At 45.9% G+C, this 27,729-nt stretch overlaps 1 protein-coding gene across 2 annotated transcripts in view; it reads left to right on the plus strand.

Annotated features, from left to right (window-relative positions):
• Positions 1 to 27,729, plus strand: part of NID1 (nidogen 1) — a 97,581-nt gene that overhangs the window by 48,783 nt on the left and 21,069 nt on the right. For both annotated transcript variants that reach the window (XM_082854236.1, XM_082854237.1), the window contains exons 11-13: positions 5,761 to 5,910; positions 7,313 to 7,435; positions 25,763 to 25,981. In XM_082854236.1, the coding sequence (XP_082710362.1) occupies positions 5,761 to 5,910; positions 7,313 to 7,435; positions 25,763 to 25,981 (492 nt within the window). The remainder of the gene's footprint in view (positions 1 to 5,760; positions 5,911 to 7,312; positions 7,436 to 25,762; positions 25,982 to 27,729) is intronic.

Consider the following 27,729-nt stretch of genomic DNA (forward strand, 5'->3'; position numbering starts at 1 on the left):
TAGCCTATCAAAGTTAGAAGTTAAGCCTATTAATTAGGCTAATTATGCTTTAGGTTGCTGATGATTTTGGTGATGATGGTGATGGGCCAACTCCAAAGAGCCAGATTGTTTAAATTTCCCCACTTTTTCCGACTGCTGCACTTCGACCTGTTGTTTCCAAGAATTTCAAGTTCAAAGATTCTTGGAGATTTCCAGGTCTGGAGGGCAGCATGCTAAATGGGCCATCTGAACTGAACATTTCTTCCCAATTTAAAACAGATTCCTCTTTTACTGCCTCAGTGAACCATCTCCTTGTCCTTTCCTTGCTGTTTACTAAACCCTAGCATGCTTTCTGTTTGCTCTGTCTTGAAATTCAGATGAGGCCGCCAAGGTCCCAGGGTGAGATGGTGTCTTGAGGGCGGAGGGAACAGGCCGTTCTCATATTTTGAGTATGACCCAAACATCTGTGAACTGAGAGACAGCCAGTCCCCTTTGCACAGAGCTGAGATTTCAGCTCTGCTAAAGTTACTTCTTCTTTTTTTTTCCATAAAGAACAACAATTTCTGTGAATTTGGCCTGACTTCCTTCTCTGCTTTTTGAGACGAAGCAGATTCAAAGATCTGTTTTTTGTGGCAGCACCATTTGCATTATATTTCGGCTCAAGCTTTGGTGGTGGATCCCTTACCCCTTGGGTGGTGACGTGGACAGTCCTGGGGCAGACGTGTGTGAGGCATGTTGTGTCCTCAGTTTCTGTCTCCAGCCATTCCTGGGATCCACCCTCACGGAAGGGCTAGGGTGGGGTGCAAGACAGGTGGTGGGCAAACGTCTACTCCTAGGCATTTGATTTTGAGGAAGACAACCTCTCTGGGCCTCAGTTCCTCACCTGTAAAATGAGGTGATTAGACTGCATCATGGGCTTCCTGTGTCCCGTGGAGCCCTTGGAGATGCCCCAGGATCTGCCAATGGGGATACAAGGACTATTTCATTTTCCTGTATATCAATTTCTGAGTAAGATTTTGTTTGAATAATGGATTCCCCCCTCTCAGAAGCAAGTGTGAAAACCACCTGAAGATCATTAAGTTCCACCAAGACCTGGCATCGAGGTTTCCTGATTCTCCCCCTGCCCGTGGCCCCCTGTGCAATTCCATCCCACTTGGCTTTTGGCTTCTTTTAATTGGCTCCTTTGAGACTCACCTCATAGAGAGATGGCTCACTGGGTGAAACCAAGTCTGCCTGAATGCATTCACACACAGAGTCCAGCTCCTCACTGGATAATTTACGGGTCAGTTTCACTCTCCGGGAATTCCTTGTTAAAGCTACGTCCTGGGTTGAAGCACAGGCTGGGACCGATGTCTGTCAGGTCAGAGCAGGGAAGCGTGAGGAAAGAATCTGGATGGTTGTCTGTGTCCTGACAACTGTGAGGGGCTGGGCACTCATGCAGGGTGTGTGGATGGCCAGAGGTGACTGTCTTTCCATGAGGATGGGTATCCATTAGGGGAGGGGCTGCTTTGTGGATTTCCATCTTTGTCATTTTCTGCAAGCCTGTGACTTTCTCTTTTCCACTGGGTGCAAACTTTTAGTTAATTGGAATGTGCAAAGTATGCTGACACAAAGGAAAAGAGCCTCAGCTGACCTGCAAATCACCTTTATGTGTAGATACAGTTGCCGCCTGTGATACGTGACCTGTATGGAGCATGGGCAGGTTGGGACCCCGAGTTGTACAGTGCACGGCACCATGCACCTGCCCGTCGGTCAGGGGAACAGGGCTGGGCTTCAGCTAAAGGCTCAGCCTGGCTCACCCAGCGTTCCTGTCCTCCCTCCCTCTCCTGTCATGTTGTTAGGAAAAATTACTGTGAATCATTCATCTCTGTGATCTTTTTCTCAGAACTTAAAGTAACTAGAGGCTGTGAAACCACTCTCCTAAAGGCTGTTTATTCCCTGCCCTTTTCTCTCCTTGTAACACGTGGCTTCTTTCCCTCGTTTTGTCCTTCCTTCTTGGCATCACCTCCCTTCTCCGCGTTGTCTCATTTCCTGGCCCCAGCCAGCCTTGCAGGTGTCTCTCGGGGACCAATGTCACATGGGGTGGCAGCGTCTCAGGGCAGTTCCTCGGCTCTGCCCATGCCAGGTCACAGTCCAGGGTTCTCTTCAGAAATGCAGGAGCTAGAAAAGTAAAACCCCAACTGAACATGTAATTGTAATCAATTTTTTAAAATTAACTTTTATTGGAGTACAGTTGCTTTACAATGTGTTAGTTTTTGCTGTACAGCAAAGTGAACCAGCTATACGTATACATATATCCCCTCTTTTTTGGATTTCCTTCCCATTTAGGTCACCACAGAGCACTGAGTAGAGTTCCCTGTGCTGTACAGTAGGTTTTCACTAGTTATCTATTTTATACATAGTAGTGTATACATGTCAATCCCAATCTCCCAATTCATCCCACCACCACCTCCACCACCCCCACCACTTTCCCCCCTTGGTGTCCATACGTTTGTGCTCTACATCTGTGTCTCACTTTCTGCCCTGCAAACCGGTTCATCTGTACCATTTTTCTAGGTTCCACATATATGCGTTAATATACGTTATTTGTTTTTCTCTTTCTGACTTACTTCACTCTGTATGACAGTCTCTAGATCCATCCACGTCTCTACAAATGACCCAATTTCGTTCCTTTTTATGGCTGAGTAGTATTCCTTTGTATATATGTGCCACATCTTCTTTATCCATTCGTCTGTCAATAGGCATTTAGGTTGCTTCCATGACCTGTCTATTGTAAGTAGTGCTGCAATGAACATTGGGGTGCATGTCTCCTTTTGAATTATGCTTTTCTCTGGGTATGCCCAGTAGTGGGATTGCTGGGTCATGTGGGAATTCTATTTTTAGTTTTTTAAGAAACCTCCATACTGGTTTTAAATCCCATTTTGAGCCTGATTTTCTGTCCTCTCCAAAACTTTCCCCTCCCTCCCACCCTGTACCCCCTGCTAGTTGACAGGCAGGGTGAGAATTGTAGGAAATTGCCAGCCTGCGGGGTTAGGAGCCTTTGAGGGAAGCACAGCTGGATGTGCTGGTGGCCCCTCTTGTGTAAATCAGTGAAAAGGTCTCCTTTGTGTTGTATATTTTGCTTAAAAATATACACTGCCAAATGTAAAATTGATAGCTAGTGGGAAGCAGCCTCATAGCACAGGGAGATCAGCTTGGTGTTTTGTGTCCACTTAGAGGGGTGGGATAGGGAGGGTAGGAGGGAGATGCAAGAGGGAAGGGATATGGGGCTATATGTATACGTATAGCTGATTCACTTTGTTATACAGCAGAAACTAACATACCATTGTAAAGCAATTATACTCCAATAAAGATGTTAAAAAAATAAAGAAAGAAAAAGAAAAAAAATGCTTTGTATACTTTGAAAATGAAAAAGGTAGAACTAAATTGCTTGGAGTTGTAAAGTTCTAAAGCTTCCCTCAGAAGAAAATTGCTCTGGTGTGTAAAATGGTCTTACATAAAGGAAAACGTGATTTAAAAAATTAAATTATAGGGGCTTCCCTGCTGGCGCAGTGGTTAAGAATCCGCCTGCCAATGCAGGGGACATGGGTTAGAGCCCTGGTCTGGGAAGATCCCACATGCCACGGAGCAACTAAGCCCATGCACCCCAACTACTAAGCCTGCGCTTTAGAGCCCGCGAGGCACAGCTATTGCAGCCCGCACACCTAGAGCCCGTGCTCCAGAACAAGAGAAGACACCACAATGAGAAGCCCGCGCACCGCAACGAAGAGTAATCCCTGCTTACCGCAACTAGAGAAAGCCTAGGGAAAGCAACGAAGACCCAACGCAGCCAAAAATAAATAAATTAATAAATTAAAAAAAATTAAATTATAAACTACCTTTTTCTAGAAAGGGTTTGAGGATTATAGAAGCATAGGTGTGGGAATTCCCTGGTGGTCCAGTGGTTAGAACTCTGCACTTTCACTGCTGTGGGCCCGGGGCTCAGTTCCTGGTTGGGGAACTGAGATCCTGTAAGCCAAGCGGCTTGGCCAAAAAAAAAAAAAAAAAAAAAAAGCAGCAAAGGTGAAGGTGATGGCAGGGCAGGGGACATTAGGACCTACCCATGTGGCAGCAAGGTCCTCCCCTGTTACCAAGGGTGGGGCACAATGAGGCTGGAGCGAACACAATGTGTAAAATGGTCACTTATGCACTCTAATGACATGAATATTTGATGGAAGAGAAGTGAGACTCCTTTCCTGGTTGTTCTGTCTGGGTATATTTCCCCTACATTTTTTTTGGTCCCAATTCTCCGAGAGTGTCCCTTTCACACTTTGTGAGCTGAAGGAGTTGGGGGAAAGAGGACCCTGGAGAGACGAAGAATGTTAGAAACGATGAAAAGTGAGAGAAGACAGGAGTGGCCCAAGGAAACAGCGTGTCCTTGGTTTGGTTCAGTGTAATCTGGGCTACTGTTGTCTGGAAAGAAATTTGGACCACTTGTAGCAATTTAAAATTCAGTAACCCTTTGGCCCACAGACTTGGTTCCATGGTCCCTGTCCCATGGGAGTTAGTTAACAGTCCAACTTCAGGAGTCTAAACTGCTGAGTCCACAGGCTGGGCCTCCATCCACCAATACGGTACTTTGCTAACCTCTTATGGGCGCAGACCTTTGCAGAGGATCCTCTTCTTTACCTGTCCCCTGACAGTGCTTGGAGCTCTCTCTGCCGAAGCACTTGAGGCAGGATGAACTGGAATTAATCTTGGGAGGACTCATTGAGGATACAGTTGAGGAGTCCTCCTGTATCCAGGATAATCTAAACCCTGAGGACCTCCTTGCAGGAAGAAAGTGTTCTGTTCTGGCATCGTGAGTGCCAGGACTCTGACCTGGGCCTTAGAGCTTTAAGACCAGAAGTTAAAGTGCCTTACAAACCCCAGAGTATCTGAACCAGCTGTTGGAAATCACCCCCTAGACCTTAGTCCTTGACTTTCATCTTGAGGCAGCAGCACAAGATGGGGTATGATTGTCTAGCCTGTATGTCACATGCCTACTTCCTACAAGCTCATTCTCTGAGTCTTGTCATCAGGACCCTTTAGAGAATAATAGTCCCATCTACTGGGCCTCCCCATGCTTGGCAAGCTGGAAGTCATTCCTATTCTACAGGGGAAGAAATTGTGGCTCCGAAAAGTTATATGATTCACCCAAAGCCATATGGTGGCCTCATGCACCTTGTAGAAACCCAGGGCTGCCCACCCAGAGGCCCACAGTCATTCTACCATCCCTGTCTCACTTCCCTGGGAAAGTTTATTTCACCTTCCTTGGTGGGACGTGGGTGACTTTGGCATTCGTAGTGAATATTCCACCCGCCCAGTGAGCCGAGGGCAAAGATACCGTGGAAGTCTCAGATCCTCAGCTCCAAACGCTCCACCAACAGAGGTGCCACGGGAAGCGTGTCTACCTGCAGATTCCACCTCCACATCCAGAGGAAGGGAAAGTTGGGTTTCGGGGACCAGGTGTGGAGAGTGGCCTGAGACAGAGCCCTGGGGCGAAGCTGAGGTCGAGAGCCAGGCCGGTTGACCCCCTGCAGTGGCAGGCTGCGAAGACTTATCAGAGGTGGGATCCAGGTGGGAGGAAACAGGAGGAGAGCCAGGGGTACCATCCAGCGGGGAGCAGGGATGAACCTGAAGAGATGTCTGGAGGTCTGGGGTCCATACATGGTCCACCTTAGTGGACTACACTGCTTGGAAGGGCCCTGGGACTGCTCAGGGGACTCTTCCAAACATTGCGTGTCAACCTTTTGTCTGAAGCTGTCATGGACCAGCGCCCCATCAACTACTGTGAGACTGGCCTTCATGACTGTGACATCTCTCAGCGGGCCCAGTGCATCTATTTGGGAGGCTCCTCCTACACCTGCTCCTGTCTGCCAGGCTTCTCTGGGGATGGCAGAGCCTGCCAAGGTACGTGGTCACTCTGACTTTCCTCCCTGTGTAACCTGAAAAAATTCCCTGGGTGATACTTACCACATGCTAATTACTGACTCAACTCCAAATTCAAGAGAATTCTTCTCGGGCTTCCCTGGTGGCGCCGTGGTTAAGAATCTGCCTGCCAGTGCAGGGGATATGGGTTCGATCCCTGGTCCGGGAAGATCCCACATGCTGCAGAGCAACTAAGCCTGTGCGCCACAACTACTGAGCCTGTGCTCTAGAGCCCGTGAGCCACAACTACAGAGCCCATGTGCCACAACTAGTGAGCCCCTGCGCCTAGAGCCTATGCTCCGCAACAAGAGAAGCCACCGTGATGAGAAGCCCGTGCACCGCAATGAAGAGTAGCCCCCACTCGCCCCAACTAGAGAAAGCCCGTGCACAGCAACGAAGACCCAACACAGCCAAAAATAAATAATAAAATAAAATTAAAAAAAAAAAAGAGAGAATTCTTCTCTCAACTCTGTTGAGTAGATGGGCTGTATTTTGTATCTCTAGTAATTTGAATTATGTGTTTTCTTTGGGGGGCTGTTCTCATTGGGGAAGACACTTGTCCTCCCTGTACCATTTTGTTCCATGTCACTTGCTCGTTCAGGCAATAATTAAACACCTGCTGTCTGCTAGGGACTGAGGAGATTGTTTGTCTTTCATGAAAAGACAAACAATCCTTACACACATGGAGCTTAAAGTCCAGCCTTTTATTTAATAAGATACATACAGTCATTCACCTGGACTGTTCTAACCTTGTGTTCCAAAAATGTAAAGTCCCCTTTTTGAATAAATGACTTCAGATGCAGAGAATAAATGGTTCCACAAAATTCAGACCTCAGATAAGTCCATTGTTGGCAGCCAGGGTGCTCTTAGAGGTAATTTTAAGTGAAATAACTCTGAACACCGTTCCCCAGTCCCCTGGTTTGCAAAATTACTTAACGTTACACCATGGAGTATTTCTGGAAAGTCCAAGCTTCTCTAAGAGATTATAATTTCTGAAATACTTTCTCTTTGTTACTGAACATGTGAATTTTCTCTGGTCTTTGAGATTTTTCTGTCAAGCAGTTAATCGTCTGTCTCCAAACTCAGACATTTCTGAAGCTCTAGTTTATGATGAGAAGGAAATAATGAAAAAAAAATCCTCTCGTTTTTCCTTTTGCATGCTTGATTTTTCTTGAAAACATCAAAGTGAAACACATTTGTAAATACACTGGATAGAAATTGAGGAGTTAGTGTTTTGATAATTAATGTTTGATGAGTTCCTAAATCACTGTTCCCAGATCAGAAACGGAGTCCCCAAAAGTTGAACAAGTGGCTTATGTTATTCTGGAAACTAGGAATTCTAGAAGGAATCTCACTATCCCCGGGCTTGGTGGCTGTCTTGCAGATGTGGATGAATGCCAGCTAAGCCGATGTCACCCTGATGCCGTCTGCTACAACACTCCAGGGTCCTTCACGTGCCAGTGCAAACCTGGTTATCAGGGAGACGGCTTCCATTGCGTGCCTGGAGGTAAGGTGTCGGGGACGTTTGGAGTTGGTGGGTCATTGCCTTGTCCATGAGTACTGAGTACATGGCCCTGGGAGAGAAGGCGAGGTGGGGACGTGGGTGGCTCCGTGGAGAGTTGAGGTGGGCGATCAGAGTACAGCTGCAGTATTGAGAATGCGGGTTGCACACTGCACAACTCTGGGGGTCCCACACCTGGACCAGAACTGTGCTGGCAGCCTGGAGGCTGGTCATCCCTGTGACTTGAGCAATACAGGGTAAGAACTGTCTGTATTAGGGTTCTGCAGAGAAACAGAACTAATGTGTGTGTGTGTGTGTGTGTGTGTGTGTGTGTGTGTGTATATAGCGAGAGAGAGAGAAATATATTTATTTATATATAAAGAGATTTATCAGAAGGAATTGTCCCACCCAACTATAGACGTTGGCAAGTCCCAGGGGTTGTAGTTGGCAAGCTGGAGACCCAGCCAGTGTCTGAATCCAAAGGCAGGAAGAAGCTCATGTTCCATCCATAGGTCACCAGGAGGGGAGAATTCCTTCTTACTCGGGGAAGGGTCCACCTTTGTGTTCAATTCTGGCCCTCCACTGATTGGCTGAGGCCCACCCACCTAAGGGAAGACCATCTGCTTTACTCAGTCTACAGAGTGAAAGGTTAATCTCAGCCAGAAACACCCTCAGAGAAACACCCAGAATAATATTTGACCAAATATCTGGGCACCCTGTGGCCCAGTCAAGTTGACACCTAAAATTAACCACCACAGATTCCTAAGAGTCACGGGGAATGGTGCTGGGGTGGGGTGGAGGAGGTGAAGGGCCACCAGTCGTGGGAGAGGCAGGCTGAGGACTCCGCAGAATTGGGTGTGCCACCTATTACACCTGGACTGTGCAGCTTCTAAAGTTGAGTATTTTTTTTTTTTTTAGATGTTGGGGGTAGGAGTTTATTAATTAATTAATTTATTTTTGCTGTGTTGGGTCTTCGTTTCTATGCGAGGGCTTTCTCTAGTTGTGGCAAGCGGGGGCCGTTCTTCATCGCGGTGCGCGGGCCTCTCACTATCGTGGCCTCTCTTGTTGCGGAGCACAAGCTCCAGACGTGCAGGCTCAGTAGTTGTGGCTCACGGGCCCAGTTGCTCCGCGGCATGTGGGATCCTCCCAGACCAGGTCTCGAACCCATGTCCCCTGCATTAGCAGGCAGATTCTCAACCACTGCGCCACCAGGGAAGCCCTAAAGTTGAGACTTTTGTGGTATCTCATTAGATCATGAGGATAATGATAGCCCTAGTTCAGTACCTGGAATGATCCTGGAACTTAGGAGGCACTCAACAAATGCTGTTGGATGAATACGTATAATTAGCTGCCATTTGCATGAAGCCTACTGTGTGCTGGGTGCTTTACCTACACTATTTCATGTAATGTTCATAATCATCTCTTTAAAGTAAGTACTATCACTATTTCCATTTACATAGAGGATGCTAAAACGCAGAGATAAAAGCACAGTCAAGGTCCCAGGGGTAGTAAGTCCTAGAACTAAGTCTCAAACCCAGGTCTGCCCGATGGACTCCAGCCTGGATTCAGTTCCTGAAATCACATGGTACCCTGTCATGAGATTAAGGATGTATCTGATGCCTCCGACTGCAGTTAGCCAGTTGAGTTGTTACTTATTTTAATTGCTGCTGCTGTTGTTGGCAAAATATATTTATGCCACTGTCAATGTTTCAATAAGAGATACATGGAAATTTCCATTTCATCACTTTTTTGAGCAATTACAAGCTATTTCAATGTCTGCCTCCCTTCACTAGCCTTGAGTGCCTTGAGCATAGGGTGCCTGTGCACTTTATTTTCATGTCCCCAGTATCCTGTGGAGTACGTGGCCTCTGTTGGGGCTCATAGCTCTTTATAGTTGTTGAGGAAATAAATGAATGCACCTCTCCTACCGGCAGTGTATAATAGTATTGATAATTATTTATTCGCACTCTCAACAGGACTGGGTGTGACCAGTTTTTAGGATAATTGACCATCTAAAAGGAGAAGAATATCAGATTAAAGTTTAAATTTCGATATACAATACTACGTATTGCTGGTCTAAATTGTTTTCTTCTGCTTAGGACAGGACTCAACAAACTATGACTTGCAGGTCAAATCTGGTCCACTGCCTGTTTTTGTAAATAAAGTTTTATTGGAACACTCATACTCTAGTTTATGAATAGCCTATGGCTGCTTTCATTCTGCAAAGACAGAGGTCAGTAGTTGTGGTAGAGACTGTAAAGCCTGAAATATTTACTACCTGGCCCTTGACAGAAAAAGTTTGCTGATCCCCAGCCTAGATGAACCCAGGCAGGATCAACCTTTTGTTCCTGAAATTATGGGTAAAAGACACGGCTCTCCCAACAGATTCTGATAGGCAGGTTACATAGAGAAAAGTTCATGATAATTTGAGTTAAGACATTCCAGCAGCTATTAAAAATGACTAAGGCATTATCTCCTTAGGCTTCCTTCACATCTCCAGTTCAAAAGGAAGCAGATGTTTCATTTTTTATTTTTGTTCTTTTAACCCGACACCTCGCCCCATTTTCAAGGCTCTATTGACTAAACAGAAACCAATCCAGACCTATAGTCTGGGATACAAAAATGGGACAAGGATAAAACCGATCAGAGTCCTTTGCTAGGATTATTTAGGTATTTCATCCTGTTTTCTTAAGAAATTCAACATCTATTTATATGCTCGAGAGAGAATGTACACTAGAAATATATGTGTCCATCGAGTATTGTTCATAACAGAAAAAAAAATCTAAGTGACTACCAGCAGGAGGAATGGACAAATGAGTCTGGGTGCAATTCATACCATGAAATAATATACAGGAGTTAAAATGAGTGAACTAGAGGGAATTGCCTAGCGGTCCATGGTTAGGACTCCGCGCTTTCACTGCCAAGGGCCCTGGTTGAATCCCTGGTCGGGGAACTAAGATTATGCGAGCCGCGAGGTGCAGCAAATAAATAAATGAATGAATGAACACATTAAATAATAAATAAGTAAATAAATAAATCTGAGTGAACGAGAGTTAATGGATAAATCTCCACAGCATGTTGGGCATAAAAAAGTCATAAAAGACTCTCACTTTCTGAGATGGCTCACACTCTGTCTACGGAGTGTGTCTCTCTCTCAATAAATTTACTTCTTACGTATTAAAAAAAATAGTCATAAAAGGATATATGCAGTATGATCCCATTTATATGAAATATAAGCCTGTATGAAAAGAAACCTGCATATGTATAAACATATACAATAAAACTATAAAACGCATGCATGGGAATGAGAAACAAAAACTTCAGGATAAAGGTTACTTCTATGGTAGGAGAGGGAATTCGGGTTGGGAAGGGCTGCACAAGGTCTGCATTTGTATTTCTAATGTTTTTTTTTTTTTCCCCAGCTGGAATATGAACACTGAGGTTTTCATCATATTTTTCTAAATTTTGTGTGACTAAATAATTAATGAAATATTAATGAAAAATTAAGTATAGTGTTATCTGGACTCCTATTACCAAACATAATGAAGTGCAGGGATTAGACATTGAGCAGTTTTGGGTACCTACTCTATACAGAGGGGCTAGTTTAAAAAAATAAAAAACTAAACTAGCTTTAGGGGTGTGTCAGTTAAGGTCATGGCTACTGCAGTATCAGCCAATGATAAACAAAACAAAAAACATGATGATTTGTTCCGCACTGTCCTTCTGCACTCTTTGCCCAAAATGCACGTGTGGATTGTGAAATCAGCTCAGCGGGGCACTATTACCATTTTCTTTAAAATGGAATGGAACGAAAAAGAAAACAATAATCGAGAAAATAGAGTATGCCGAATATATGCAGTAGGAATAAGTATTGTTTCATGAAATAATAGCTGTGGATGCTTGTCTAGTGCATGGCTGAGTGTGTGCATGTGTGTGTATGTGTAAGCATGCGTGTGTGTCCTGAATTGCAGAGCGGAAAGCATTTCTGTGGGTTGTGGTCAGGAAGTTTGAAAGCTGCCATGTTAGTTATCTATTTCTGTGTAACAAATTATCCCCCAAAGTTAGCAGCTTAAAGCAGTAAATGTATATTATCTCACAGTTTCTGTGGGGCAGGGATTTCAGGAGCTTAGCTGGGTGATCTGGGTTCAAGGTATCTCAAGAGGTTGTTGTCAAGACCTTAGCCGGGCTACCGTCTTCTCTGAGATTCATCTGGGGCTGAAGGATCCCTATGGTGGTTGGCAGGCCTTATGGGCTGCTGGACGGAGGACCTCAGTTCCTCACGGCACGGGTCTCCCCACGGAGTTGCCTAAGTGTGCTTAAGACCTGGCAGCTGACTCCCTCCAGAGGATGCAAGGAAGGGGAGTGTGCCCAAGATGGAAGCCACAGTCTTTTTCAAAAAAGATTTTTTTAAGATTTTTTTCTTTTTTTTGCATTTTTTAATTGAAGTATAGTTAATTTACAATGTTGCATTAGTTTCAAGTGTAGCGCAAAGTGATTCAGTTATATATATGTATATGTATATATATTCTTTTTCAGATTCTTTCCTATTATAGGTTATTATAGGTTACTGAATATATTTCCCTGTGCTATACAGTAGGTCCTTATTGTTTCCCTATTTTATATATAGTGGTCTGCATCTGTCCATCCCAAACTCCTAATTTATCCCTCCTCCACCCCTTTCCCCTTTGGTAACCATAAATTTGTTTTCTATGTCTGTGAGTCTGTTTTGTAAATAAGTTCATTTGTATCATTTTTTTTTTAGATTCCACATATAAGTGATATATGTTTGTCTTTCTCTGACTTATTTCACTTAGTATGATAATCTCTAGGTCCCTCCATGTTGCCACAAATGGCATGCTTTCATTCTTTTTTTATGGAAGCCACAGCCTTTTGTAACCTAACCTTGGAAATGACAATGCTGTCACTTCTGCTGATACTGGTAGTCACAGGCCAACCCTCCTACAGTGTGAAAGGGAACTACCTAAGTGTGGGAATATGAGGAGGTGACAGGTCTGGGGGAATGGAACTGGGTAGAGGTTTGGAATATAGGAGAGCTTATTAGAGGATGAAAGAGGAGTATGAAGAATCCTGGGCTAGAGATGTAAAGGCCGAATTTTTAAGGACAAGTACCAGACCTGGGGATGCTTGGTCACTCTTCTTTACGCTCGGCACCAGGCCCGCTTACCAGCTTACTGCTTCCAGATCCATAGCCATTTATAGACAGAAAGGTAAGTAAAGAGTTCAGGGCTTCCCTGGTGGCGCAGTGGTTGAGAGTCCGCCTGCCGATGCAGGGGACACGGGTTCGTGCCCCGGGCCGGGAAGATCCCACATGGCGCGGAGCGGCTGGGCCCGTGAGCCATGGCCGCTGAGCCTGCGCGTCCAGAGCCTGTGCTCTGCAACTGGAGAGGCCACAACAGTGAGAGGCCCGCGTACCGCAAAAAAAAAAAAAAAAAAAAAAGAGTTCAGAAAGTAGGACTGCATAGAAAGAGGAAAACATTTAGGATAATACAATTGTAAAGGGAGGAAAACTGAGGAAGAATTTAACATGTACTTTTTGTTTGCTGTGTGTCTGTTGTTTGTGTTACAGTTTGCACTTTGTTTCAAGCAAACCCACTGTTAGAAAACTTGAATTTCCCACTGAGAGCTGGAAAGGGCTCCAGAAATTCTGTAATTCATCTGCTTTATTTTGTAAATAAGGAACATGAGGTCCGAATAATTTCTTAGTTTACAAAAGGTTTCTTGAACTCTTTATAGAAAAGAATTTTCTAAAGCAACTTTTCTCAAAATTGCGTAAGACCCGTTTTGAAAGAAAAACATTTTTAAGATCTCCAGGGTTGGCTTAGATGATTATGGAGAAATCTAGGTATCAACTTCTTTTATAACTATAAAAGCAAAACACATTTACATATTAAATACTAACCAAATGTCAAATCATAAATTTCCAATCAACATTAATTTAATGTGCCAGACTATTGTTTGTCTGAGATGAAATTGCCATTCCTGCGGTAGCCTCCCCCATCCTGGATGGTTATGCTTTCCATTTCTACTGGATAATTCCAATCAGCCTGCAGAGAAGCCATTTCTCATCCAAAAGACACAAATGAGGGGCTTCCCTAGTGGCACAGTGGTTGAGAGTCCTCCTGCCGATGCAGGGGACACGGGTTCGTGTCCCGGTCTGGGAGGATCCCACACGCCGCGGAGAGGCTGGGCCCGTGAGCCCTGGCTGCTGAGCCTGCGCGTCCGGAGCCTGTGCTCCGCCACGGGAGAGGCCACAACAGTGAGAGGCCTGCGTACCGCAAAAAAAAAAAAAAAAAAAAAAGACACAAATGAGGACTTCCCTTGAGCCTCCACTCCTTCCCAACTGCCGTCCCATTCCTCCTCCCTTTTATAGTGTTTAATTCCTCATGAGGGTTGTCTGGAGTTCTACTTCCGCTTCCTCTTCTCCCATTTTTTCTCCTTTTTTCTACCGTTTTATTGTAAGATAAAACATAGATGCAGAAAGTCGTATAGAACAGATGGATAGCTCAAGGATGGATAGCTAAGGTGAACCCCTATGTGACTACCACTCAGGTCAAGAAGTAGAACTTTACCAGCAGCCCCAGAAGCTGCTGCAGGTGCTCTGTTCCAGTCATTGCCTTCTCCTTCTCTCCAAAAGTAACCACCAACATCACCTTCACAGAAATCACTTCCTTGCATTTCTTGTTTCATCATACATGTACATTCCTAGACACTATAGATTTAGAGTTGCTCGTTTTTCTATCTCTAGTTCCCTCTGCCATCCCTTTCTTGTCCTTGGAGTTTATCTGTTGAAGAACCCAAGACTTTTGAGCTGTAGTTTCCCACAGTCTGGGGCAGTTCAACACGCTCCTCTGTTCTCCATATCGTCTGCAAACTGGCAGCTGAGTCCAGAGGCTTGATCAGACTTGGGTTCAGTCCTTTTGGCAAGACAATTGGTGGTCTTACCTTACATCAGAAGCGCGTAAAGTCTGCTTGTCTCACTCCAGGTGATGTTAGGAGCCATTAATGATTATGTCCTAGATCCATTAATTTCTAGGGAGTGGCAAATGGTGAGATGTTAATTCTATCATTTCTTTCTCCTTTATTAGTTGGAATTGATGCTCATTGCTTAGGTCCATTAATGTTTAGTGGGTAACAAAATGGCAGTAGTCTAATTCTATCATCATGGTGGGGTTTTTTTTTTTCACTTATTAGTTGGACTACTTATAAAGAAATGCTTCCCCTCATCTACCCTTTGGATGCCCAGTGGTACATCTCATAAAGAAAAGGCAGGATAAATGCTTGGATCTTTCCCTTTTTTTTTTCTTACTGGTTGACAAGATAACAGATTGATTCCTTATTAGCCAATGAAGTTTGCTAATTAATTGTTAGTTTTTTAATAGCATTATAGACTCATGGGTATCGAGTGGTTGTAATCATTATTCTCATTGTGATTCAGAGTCCCATCTTTGGCCCATGGGAACCTCTTCAATTTGGCCTCTGGTCCTTTTGACATGATCCTAGTATAGTCAACCCTCCGTATCCATGGGGGTCTGGTTCCAGAACCCCTGAGGATAGTAAAATCCACAGACGCTCAAATCTCTTGTATAAAATGGTGTAGTATTTTCATATAACCTATCCACATCCTTCCCGATACTTTAAATCATCTCTAGATTACTTACAATACCTAATACAATGTAAATGGTATGTAAATAATTATAAATACAATGTAAATGGTATGTAAAAAATTGTAAAAATAATGTAAATGCTATGTAAATAGTTGTAAATACAATGAAAATGCTATGTAAATTGTGTGGCAAATTCAAATTTTGCTTTTTGGAACTTTCTGGGATTTTTTTTTCTAATATATTCGAACTGTAGTTGGTTGAATCCAAGGATGTGGAACCTTGCAGATACAGAGGGTCCACTGTGGTCTTTAACATCTTCCTTGCTCTCTGAACTAGAACCAGCCTTTTTTCCATGAAGCTCTTCTTTTAGTGGGAAATAGCATTGCAGGACCACAATCTAAGTAGTAGAAGTGTTCAGACAGAGCTAGGAATTCATGAGTCCGTGTTGATAGTTCCAATTCAGATACATGACCACAGCGTTTTTCCTTTACCCCGTCTAGATTATATCCATATCTCCTTTCTCCCACACTGAGAATTCTGGTTCTCAAGGGCACAGTGGATGTAAGAATTAGAATAGACCATAAGTCCGTATTTACTTTATTCCACATTACACACATAACAGGCTGAGAATTCAAATACTACATACCACCAATACAATTTCTTAGAACAATTAAAATTTTTTGCACGTGCCCTCCTATTTTTGTAGTTATATGTACCTTGCCTGGGCATGTACGTGTAACCAACACCTACTACATTCTCCCACTTCGTTTGTTTTTGTTTTTTGGCTGCGCTCTGCAGCACGTGGGATCTTAGTTAACCAACCAGGGATCAAACCCACGACCCCTGCAGTGGAAGCATGAAGTCTCAACCACTGGACCGACAGGGAAGTCCCTATGTTCTCTCACTTCGAACCCTCATTGGGTCTTAGTTCAGCAAGTCACTCTTTATTGCTTGTTACCAGTCCTTACGTCAATGCCTCTCTAGTTATTCGGTTGTCAGAAGCTTGTTCTCTAGTAAATTTCTCGGGAAGGGCTCATGAAAACAGTATTCCTTGGTTCATTTTCTTTCTCTGACTATCTCAAATATTCCTCTGACGTAAAGCATGGCTGTCCAAAGGGCGAATGATCATCGGAAGATAATTTCCCCCTTCTTACCTGGATGCCCAAAGGATTTTTTTCTTTCTCTTCCATAGTTCCCTTCAAAAGTTCAACAGGTTTGCTAGAATATGACTTGGTGTTGGTTTTTCTGGGTCTTAGTTACACGATGTGCTTTTTCAATTTGTCATTTCACCGCTTTTAATTTCAGGAAAGTTTTCTGGCATTTTAGTTTCTGTTCTCTTTCCTTTTGCTTTGGGTTATTTTTCAGGGACTTCCATTTTGCGTATTGAACCTTCTTTGCCTGTCTCCAGTATTCGCCCGAATCTCCTAAATTTGTTTGATATCCTTTCTTTTTTTCTTTAAACGTTTTCCTCGCTTCCACCTTCTGTTTCTCCTAAGGCATACTCTGTTCTGTTTATTCACTTTGTGTTCCATCTAGCTGAGTCTTCATTTCTGAAATGATTCTTTGTTAAAAGTTTCTACTTCTTCCCTGAATTCTGTTGCCTCATTTTTGAGTTTTTCAAATGCTGATTCATTTTGTTCTTTCCTGTTTTTTAAATCATTTTCTACTGTCTTTTCGCTTAACTTGAAATATTGGGCAGGCCAAAGGTTCGTTTGGCTTTTTTCATAATATCTTACAGAAAAACCCTAACGAACTTTTTGGCCAACCCAATAGACGATTACAGTTTTGATCCGTTAGCACATCTTTTTGGCAAGCTTTCACTCTCTGTAGGGTTGTTGTACTCCTGACTATCCTTTTATATCCTTTTTCCTTATAGTAACTTTGTGCTGGATTTGCCTTCCATACTTTTCTGTTGTTCATTTTTATGAGAGTTTTAGTTTTCCTGAACTTTCTGAAAGAAGCTTGGTGCAGATAGCTTTTTCTAGCGACACAGAGCTTCCTCTTCTGCTCTTTTGGTGAAGTGTTTAAAAATATTTCAGCTTACATTACAATTTCCTGGCTCTGCTCCCCTCCCCCGCCGGACCTTCTCTTTCCTTGTACGTGTCATCTTCATCCTCCTTAGTTTTGATTCCATTCCCAGCACTTTCTCCCCAGTAGGGGCTAGATCTTCCAGCTGCTGTTGGCTTTACATTCCACCTTGGAGTAGAAAAATCCCTCCAAAGTTTCAGCTGCCATTTTCAAATTGGCTCACTTTCCAGCTGAGCACCTGTTAGCTCTTTGGGCTCTCCTGTTCCCAGAACTGTTAGATGCCCTGCCGCTTCCCTCTCCTTTCTCTACACAGACGCTGACACCAGGGGGGCTTTGTGACCCCTGCTTATATCTGGGGGTTTATAGGACAACCTGGTCACCTCGTTTCATTGTAAATGTTGCCCATGGCTTTGTAGCTATTCTGTCTTTAATTAGATTCTAAAACTAGGCTGTTACCCTCTTCCCAGAGCCTCCCATTCCCTCTTGAACTACTGAAGCCAAATCCAGCCTCTGTACCCCGATACCCAATTATATCTCAGACAGAGTTTTGGGTGAAGTAGAAAAGAAGAGCTTTATTGCTTTGCCAGGCAAAGGGGGACACAGTGGGCTAATGCCCTCAATACTGTGTGTCCTGACCTGGAGGGAGTAGTGAGGAGTTTTATAGCAATGGTTCAAAGAGGGTGTGATCAGCTCGTGGACCTTCTTCTGATTGGTCGGTGGTGAGGTAAGCGGGAGTCTGCATCATCAACCTTCTGGTTCCGACCAGTCTGGGGTCTAGTGCTTGTGGGCAGCAAACAGTTAACTTCCTCCACCTGGTGAGGGTTTCAGTGTCTGCAAAACAGTTAAAAGATACTGTTCTGTGTATCCCTTGAGGGGGAGCCAGGACCCTGCCCCAAGGCTGCGCTATTGTTTCTTGACTGTTCCTCTCTTGTCTCTGCATCCCCTCCCTTCCCTGATTAGCAACGGTCTGAACCTGCCCTTTGGAACTCAGGGAAGGTCTTGGAGGCTGAATGAAGCCTATTTCCTGTAATTAAGAAATGGGGGGGACACAGGAAGGCTTTTGTGCCCAGGAGCCACACAGGGTCCTGCTCGGTTTCACCACTGCAGCCAGCTTTGCCCTACCGTCCCCCAACCCCCCTCCCCACCCTGGAACTGCTCCTGCACAAGCCAGCAATGACCTTCACTTTGTTAGATCTTAGCCCCGCCCCCGTTTCTTAGCAGCACTTGGTACAGTTGACCTCACCTTCCCGCCTAAAACACTTTCTTCTTTTGGTGTCCAGGATACCACACCTCTTAGTTTTCTCCATCATTGTCTGGTGTGTGTCACTGGGGGTACGATGAACCTCATTGAATGGATGAGGGTTTAGACAGGCTACTAACTTGCCCAAGGCACCTGGCTAACTAGCCAAGATCAACTGCTAAATATTTCTTAAGCATCTGTGATGTGCCTGTCACTGTACTCGGCACATAAACAGTAACATCTGTGCTCAGGAGGAGCTCACACTGTCCCTGTGCAGGAAAAGAGAGCACTTGAAACTATAGCGGGTCTGGAAGTGGTAACTAGTGGCTGGGAGGGGAGATCCAGGTGGGCTAGGGAAGTGAGGGAAAGCGTGAGAAGTAGGATTTGGCCTTGGAAGATGGGTAGGATTTGAACAGGAGATGGGGAGGAGTAGTGGGGACGAGATACCGTTAAGCAGCTCAGGTGAGGTCAGGACGTAGAGGATCCCGAAAACCAGGCCCCCAGAGGCTGGAGAACTCCTATGGTCTTGAGGCCTGTGGCCCCCTCTGGCCACTACCTCCCTGCCTTGTAGCCTCACACAGCCTCATTTCCAAGTCAGCTTCTCCATCCCTTCTTTTTCTCGAAGTCCTCTCCCCGTAACCCCACCCTCACCAATATCCTGAACTTCTTGGCTTCTTTATCCTCCTCCATGCACGGCCTGAAAACCTCCAGCTTGAGGTGAGTCCTACACCCAGGCCACTGGGTTCAACCACGCAGAGCATTAGGGGTGTATTAGGAACACTGCAGATTGATTGCCCTCGGTGTCAGGTGACCCCTTGACCGAGGTGGTCCTCCTCTCAGCTCCCGAGCAGCCTGTTCGACGGCTACCAGCCACTTCTGGTACCAGGACCAGGACCCCTGGTGGGGTCCTGTGAACTCCCAGGGCCCTCGTATCTAGCGACAATGCCCACAGCCTGCAGGGCACCTGGCTCGCAGAGGTTTCAGTAAATGCTTATAACAAATACATAAATGATTCAAGGGTCTATGGGGTTCCTGATCTGAGAGATACACAAATTTAAAAAGCCCACACTAGGGAATTCCCTGGCAGTCCAGTTGTCAGGACTCTGCGCTTCCACTGCAGGGGATACAGGTTCGATCCCCGGTCGGGGAACTAAGATCCTGCAAGCCACACAATGGGCCCCCCCCCAAAAAAAAGGCCCACACTTATGGGGTGTCAGGAGAGGAAGGATGCAGGGGGTGGGCCGAGGAGACGGGAGTAAAACCCAAAGACGCAGTTTCACACGATGAGACGGCACACAGGCTAGAGGTGCATTTTCTCTTCCTGACGCTTTATGACCTTTCTGCCTTCCCCTCCCCTTTTGCCCTTTGCCAATTGCTAGTTTATTTCTCCCTTTCTGGGCATTCTCCTTCCTCACCAGTCCTGTAGGATTGGGGGCAAATGTTGGGAAGGGACCTGCAGAGAGTTCATAAGTAGAGAGATTTTTACCACCACCATCATCGTCATCGGTGGTGGAGATTGTGGCGGTGTCCTTAGTAAACCTCACATCAGATGGGTATTGTTCTTTTACTTGTAGATTCCCATTCTTGGAAACTTGGCAATCTTGGACTAACAAGGGTCCATTTGGCAGCTAACGAGATGAGGCTAGGAGCCCAAAATCTCAAACCCAGCAGAGACCAGGCATGGTTTCACCACGCCCATGTTAGCTCATCCCAAGATGCGTGTGTGTGGCAGTGCCACCGGGAGCAGATGGCCCCTTACGGAGGGGGCTGGACTGTGCAGGAAGAGGTTGAATAAACGGAACCCCCCCCCCCCCAGCGAGTTCCTCCATCCCACTGAGTATATCAGAGGCTACAAGAGTTATTTATTTGAATTAACACCTAGGAAGAAGTTTAATCAGGCAAGGGAATGGGATGCAAATCAAGAGACAAAAACATGTGCTTTTTTTCTTCTCCATCTATTTCCTTTTCCTCTCATTCTCTTTGTCCCCAATTTGAGAAGAGTCACCCCAGACTCCCTGCTGTTCCCTGGATAAGTATCAGGTCTCGAATGCTTCCTCCCCCCGAGCAGATTAAACTAGGTGAACAGAGAGAATCTTGCCTCAGTTATTTTATCAACCAGAAGCAAGGCCGATGTGTCTTTATTAGCCCTTCCTCACCCCACCCACAGTGGGACATTCCCTGTGGGAGCCTGGAGCCTTGAGCAGGAGGCACCCACAGGGGCTGCTGTGGGCCAGGCTGAGAAGCCATCCCAGGGAACACAGTGATATCACAGCTTTCCATAGACACACCTGGGGAATTTTCCTGGCGGGCCAGTGGTTACGACTCGGTGCTTTCACTGCCGAGGGCACAGGTTCAATCCCTGGTCGGGGAACTGAGATCCCACAAGCCACGCAGCGCGGCCAAAAACCAAAAAAAAAACACACACTTGAAATTCTGTTTCCTGAGTCACAACTGAGGTCTCCCCCACCTTAATATAAGTTCAAGATACAGCACTTAAGATACAGTTGAGCAAGAGGGAAGAGATATGGGGACATATGTTTATGTATAACTGATTCACTTTGTTATAAAGCAGAAACTAACACACCATTGTAAAGCAATTATACCCCAATAAAGATGTTAAAAAAAAAAAAAAGATACAGTTGAGATACAGCTCCACTGGAAATCCTAGATCACTTGAGATTTTGTGTATTGGCTAACCCAAAACTGTCAGCCACGTACAAGGGAGGTACCCCTTCCTCCCTTAAAAGTTTCATTTGGTTGACAGTCCACAGAATACCAAGCCTGTTTTCTAGCTGGAAAGGCGGCACCATATACATATGTTGATGGAAGGGAAACAAGTCTGTGGGCCACAGACAATTTTGGGGTGTGTGTTAAGCTAACTTGTGTGTGTCACCGTTGCCATAACACATTCAGTGTGCGGGGGGTGTCCTAGGCACTGGGCATGTGGGTGCAGAGGGCCCGGGGCTGGGCTAGGAATCCAGAGACCCGGGTTCTAGCTTGAGCTGAGCCACTCGCTAGTGCTGTGGCCTGGGGAAGCCAATCTGAGCTTCCGTTCTCTCATTTGACGTAAAAACCGTAGTTGCCTGTTGCATAGGATTATAGTGAGAATTAAGTGAACGATGTGTGAGCAGAGACAGCTTGTACAGAAACTAAAGCCCTGTACAAATGTCAGATACTGAGGAAGTAAACAAGCCCTACATCCAAGAGTGAAGAAAACCAACATTTTTATCATCAACCAGACGGCTTATTTGTGTCTTTGTTTGGCTCTTCCTACATCAAATACGTTTTGTTGTTGTTGTTTTTAATTTTTTTTTTTTTTTTTTTTTTGCGGTACGCGGGCCTCTCACTGTTGTGGCCTCTCCCGTTGCGGAGCACAGGCTCCGGACGCGCAGGCTCAGTGGCCATGGCTCACGGGCCCAGCCGCTCCGCAGCATGTGGGATCCTCCCAGACCGGGGCACGAACCCGCGTCCCCTGCATCGGCAGGCGGACTCTCAATCACTGTGCCACCAGGGAAGCCCTAATTTTATTTTTTTTAATAGAAGTGTAGTTGATTTACAATGTTGTGTTAATTTCTGCTGTGCAGCAAAGTGGCTCAGTTACACATATATATACATTCTTTTTTATATTCTTTCCATTATGGTTTAGCACGGGATATTGTATATAGTTCCCTGTGCTATACAGTAGGGCCTTTTGTTTTTGTTTTTTATATTAGCCTCTGGGACAAAAGAGAAAGCAGACCCAGTTTCCCCTCCCAGGTTCAATACACACTTTTCTGGCAGGCTCGCTGTTTCTAATCGAGGGGCCAGCCATGTCCAGCAGGCTGACGTGAGAACTGCCAGCACAAAGGCACTTTAAACATTCATCGGCAACACATCACCGAATGCACTGTGAAGGCCTGGTGTAGATACAGTCCCGGATGAACACCCTCTCATTCATTTACTATATGTATTAAACTTGGATGCTTTCATGCCACCTCCACAGAGTTGAGTTGTGACAGAGACCATATGGCCCACATAAGCAAACATATTTATTCTCTGCCCCTTAGCAGGAAAAGTCAGTGGAGCTGTGCCCTCGATTGTATAACCACAAACTTCCAGTAAAGATCAGAAAAGCACTCCAGCACGCTTTTGCTCTCCAAGCCCTACAGAGAGGATCTCTTGTGTGATACAGTCACAGATGAACGCTAGAACCCGCGTCTCTGGACTCCTAGCCCAGCCCCGGGCCCTCTGCACCCACATGCCCAGTGCCTAGGACGCCCCCTGCTCACTGAACGTGTTATGGCAACGGTGACACACACACGTTAGCTTAACTCACTCCCCGAAATTATCTGTGGCCCACAGACTTGTTTTCCTTCTGTCATCTGGTGTAGATACAGTCACAGATGAATGCTGGAGTGCAAGACTTAAAATTCCAGCCGTTCACATTGTCTCATCACATTCTGCTCACGCCTCAAATAATACCGTGGGATTAGTTACTCCTGCCATCGCTGGTCAACCAGCATTGCTGACAGGGCCAGAAGTAGTGGAACTGAGGATCAAAAACATTTTTCAGACACGAAATTCTGTGAAATATGTAATATATTATTATATACTCTATTATTACAATATATATATTATGAACACAGTAATATATTAATACACATTAATATATTAACTAGAGTATTTATATAAGATTTCTCCCTAACATAACTAGCAATGCCCTAGAGCAGGGGTTGACAGCTACAGACCCACAGGCCAAATCTGGCCCACTGTTTGTAAATAAAGTTTTATTGGCACACTCATTCATTTACAATATGTATTAAACTTGGATGCTTTCATGCCACATCCACAGAGTTGAGTTGTGACAGAGACCATATGGCCCATATAACCAAAAATAATTATTCTCTGCTCCTTAGCAGGAAAAGTCAGTGGAGCCCTGCCCTCGATTATATAACCACAATCTTCCAGTATAGATCAAAAAAACGCACTCCAGCACGCCTTTGCTCTCCAAGCCCTACAGAGAGGACCTCTTGTGTGTATGTGCTGTGTCCTGGGCTCTTCTGTCAAGACACTGACTCATTGGATTGTTACTGTGTGTTTGCTTGTTCCCTTCCCTGCAGACTGGGAGCTCCTTGAGGGCAGGGCCTGGGGTTTATTCCCATGTCCATCCCCACTCCAGCCCAGGAGGGGCTTCCTAAGTCAAGGTTAAGGGGATGCAGTCCCTCATTACCTTCTCAGAGGCTAGAATCTGCTCAGGGAGACAGACCAGGAACAGCCTTAGAGTCTCAGCATCAGTGTGATGAGAGTCACAGGGCGGGCGAGCCCAGAGCATCCTGGGAGCTCTTGGAGGGCCCGAGAAGCACATGCCTGAGCTGATTCTTGAAGGATTCACCGGGCAGGAGGCGGGGGTGGGTGGGGAGTCACACAATGAACGGCGCATGGAAAGGCCCACAGGAGAGGGGCAGCAGACGTGGTTCAGTTTGGCTGAAGTGTGGCTCTCGGCAGTGTCTGGGCATCGCTTTGGGTGGCGGTTGCCGCAGAGATGATGGCAGCGCTGGTCTGGCTGGATGCTGTGGTGGCTGGAGTCTAGCCAGCGTGGAAGCAGCTGCAACTCTGCCACTTACAACTCTATAAACATGGGAGTTTACTCCAGTTCATAGCTTCTCATCAGCTATTTCCCAGCCTTGGGATCTGAGTTACACAGTCAAAAGGCCATGTTTCATGCCAAACACTAGCACGTAATTAAAAGGAAACATACAAATGTTGGTAAATGTGCCCTGTGATCTTTGGTCCCCCAAATCTTTGACCCAGACTCAGTGTGGATAATCAAGAAGCTGGTGATGATAAAGAGGACAAATTTAAGAAACACTTGAAATTTCTTAAAACAAATGTCAGTGCTGTCCATCGAGTGATGAATGGATAAACAAAATGTGGTGTAGCCATGCAATAGTATATTATTCAGCCACAACAAAGAACAAAGTACTGGGACTTCCCTGGCGGTCCCAGTGGTTAAGACTCTGAGCTTCTACTGCAGGGGACGCGGCTTCGATCTCTGGTCGGGGAACTAAGATCCCACATGCCGCGTGGTGCAGCCAAAAAAATAAATAAAAAATCTTAGGGCTTCCCTGGTGGCGCAGTGGTTGAGAGTCCGCCTGCCGATGCAGGGGACACGGGTTCGTGCCCCGGGCCGGGAAGATCCCACATGCCGCGGAGCGGCTGGGCCCGTGGGCTGTGGCCGCTGGGCCTGCGCGTCCTGAGCCTGTGCTCCGCAACGGGAGAGGCTGCGACAGTGAGAGGCCCACGTACCGCACACACACACACAAACAAAATCTTTAAAAAATAAAATAATGAAGTACTATTACATGGCTACAACATGGATGAACCTTGAAAACGTTCTGCTGAGTGAACACAGCCGGACCCGAAAGGTCGCATATTGTACGATTCCATTTATGTGAAATAATCAGAATATAGGTAAATCCATAGAGACAGATGCAGACTGGCGGTTGCCAGGGGCTGGGATGAAGGAGGAAGTGGAGACAACCATTTAATAGGTCTGGGGTTTCCTTTTGAGGTGAGGAAATGCGTTGGTGCCAGAGGAAGGAGGCGGTCACTCAGCGTTGTGACTGTACTGATGCTACTGCATTGTTCACTGTAAAGTGGTTGATTTCGGGACTTCCCTGGCGGTCCAGCGGTTAGGACCCGGTGCTTTCACTGCCGAGGGCCTGGGGTCGATCCCTGGTTGGGGAACTAAGATCCCACAAGCCGCGGGGTGCTGCCAGAAAGAAAAAAAAAAAAAAGGTTGATTTTATGTTATGTCAGTTTGCTTCAGTTTTTCAAAACTGAAAAAAAAAATGGCCTAGGAAGGAAAAGAAAATGTAGATATACTCTTCTTGACCGTTAAATTCACTAAATAATAATGATGTTTAAATTTTTTTTAATTAAGACATTTGGGATTAACATATACACACTACTATATATAAAATAGACCATCAACAAGGACCTACTGTATAGCACAGGGAACTCTACTCAATACTCTGTAATAACCTATATGGGAAAAGAATCTGAAGAAGAATGGACATATGTATATGTATAATTGAATCACTTAGCTGTACACCTGAAACTAACAACATTGTAAATCAACTATTCTCCAATATAAAATAAAAATTAAATTAAAAATTTTTTTAAAATAAGCTATAAGGATATATGGTACAGCATAGGGAGTATAGCCAATATTTTATAATAACTTTAAATGGAGTATAATCTATAAAAGTTTTGAATCACTATGTTGTACACCTGAAACTAATATAACATTGTAAATCAACTATACTTCAATAAAAATAAATTAAACATTTTTTTAAATTAATGAAACAAAACTCCGTAGTGAACAGGCAGCTCCTGAGGTTCTGAGTTGGATATGGGGACTTGAGCTGATGACCCCCCTTTTGCTCGCCTCTCTAACAGAAGTGGAGAAAACCCGATGCCAGCATGAACGAGAACACATCCTCGGGGCGGTGGACCCCCAGCGCCCCCGGCCTCCGGGACTGTTTGTTCCCGAGTGTGATGAGCACGGATACTACGCGCCCACCCAGTGCCACGGCAGCACTGGCTACTGCTGGTGTGTGGACCGCGACGGCCGCGAGGTGGAGGGCACCAGGACCACGCCCGGGATGAGGCCACCGTGTAAGTCAGAGGACAGTGCTGGAGACCGGCAGTCTCAGCACCTGCGAGCATCGCCGGGGACGCTTGCCGGGGACCCTTGCCAAAGGTGCACTTGGCACTTTCTGCCTGCCCTAAATCCTGACCTGCACCACTGGCTCGAAGCCCGTCTCCCCCTCCCTTTCTCCCCTCTGCAGCCCCCTTTTCCATCTCCCCATCATTGCCCACCCCCACCATCTCTCTCCCCACTTTCCCTCTCCTCCCTCTTAGCCTTTCCTCCTCTTGTTTTGTGCAAACCTGTTCTGTGCAAATGATGGGCAGGACCTGCTGCATTGAGGCTGCAATTGGTAGCAGAGAGGGTGTGTGCTCCGGGGTCCCCGAGGTAAACCTTGCAGTGGGTGGCCCAGCATTCCAGCGGCTCTGCGCCAGCACACAGCGCAGGGATGGGAGAGACCAACCGGAGCCCCTCCCCAGGCACGGAGGGGCTTACTCAGGCGTGGAACTGTTCTCTTCCTGGGACACTTGCCTCTTTCACAGTTGCTCCTGGACCTTTAGGTACTCGGTCCATTTAGAACGCCAGGAGCAAACAGCCGCAAAGGGTTCTGCGAGATAGTTCTGCGACAGTCCGTGACGGTGGGAAGGCGCCGAGCTGGGGGTCAGGCTGTGTGACCCTGGACAGATACTTGCCTGAGTCTCAGCGTCCTCGGCCTCAACATCGGATTCAAGCAAAATAATCTCTAGGATGCTTCTCAGCTCTGAAATTCTGTCCCAGGCGTAGAAAATGGTAATTGTCACAAATTACCAAAATCTAACACAATCAATCCTTGCCTCTCCATTCTCCATTGAGCTAATAATCACAAACTGATCCCCTACCAGATAGTTTCCCAAAGCTGCTAAGAGGCTGCTGAGTAAGCAGTGATAACTCACAGGGACTTCCCTGGCGGTCCAGTGGTTAAGACTCCGCGCTTCCAATGCAGGGGGGTGTGGGTTCAGTCCCTGGTCGGGGAACTAAGATCCCACATGCTGCGAGGGGTGGCCAGAAAAAAGGAAGTGACAAGTGATCACTCACAATCTTCATTACGCCAGCCAGCCAGCATTAACTGAGTGTCAGATTGGTGTGGTCAGTGCTGGCAGCCCAGAGGGAAGCCCCAGTACCAGCCCCAGAACCTCAGAGGACAGGTAAACAGGTGCAGGGTAGGGAAAAGAACCTTAAGAGAGAATAGGTGGGCCAGGAAGCACAGTGGCTTGGGGGGTTGCGGGCTAGCCCAGGAAGGCTTTGCAGAGCAGTACTGTGAGAACCAAGGTTTTGAGCAGGGTCAGGAGTCAGCTGCGCTGGGGAGAAAGGGTTGAGGAGACCCATGGTCCAGGCAGCAGAAACAGGCGGAGAGGCAGGAAAGAAACCCCCAGGGGTCTGTGTCCTGTGGGAGGGGAGCAGAATGGAGGTAAGGACATCAGGTGCCCCGCTGAGGGGTCTGGATTGGTCCTGAGGGAGCCCAGGAACGGTTTCGAGCAGGCGCTGATGTGACCAGGTTTCAGTTTTAGAAGAGCTGAAAGGGAGGAGTGAGGCCCTGGTGGTGGGGAGGCGGGTGCAATTAATTAATTGCAGTATTTCTAATTAATCCAGGTGAGAAATGGCGGGGGTCTGACCTGAGATGCTGGCAGTGAGTTTGGGGGGATAGATTCCAGAGATATTAAAAAGGTCCACCAGATTGGTTTATATCATTGATTAGGTATAACAGGCAAGATGGACAAGAGAAAAGCACGGAAAATGA

Source organism: Leucopleurus acutus (assembly GCF_964270905.1).
Source record: "Leucopleurus acutus genome assembly, chromosome: 14".
In the NCBI taxonomy this organism is placed as follows: Eukaryota; Metazoa; Chordata; class Mammalia; order Artiodactyla; family Delphinidae; genus Leucopleurus; species Leucopleurus acutus.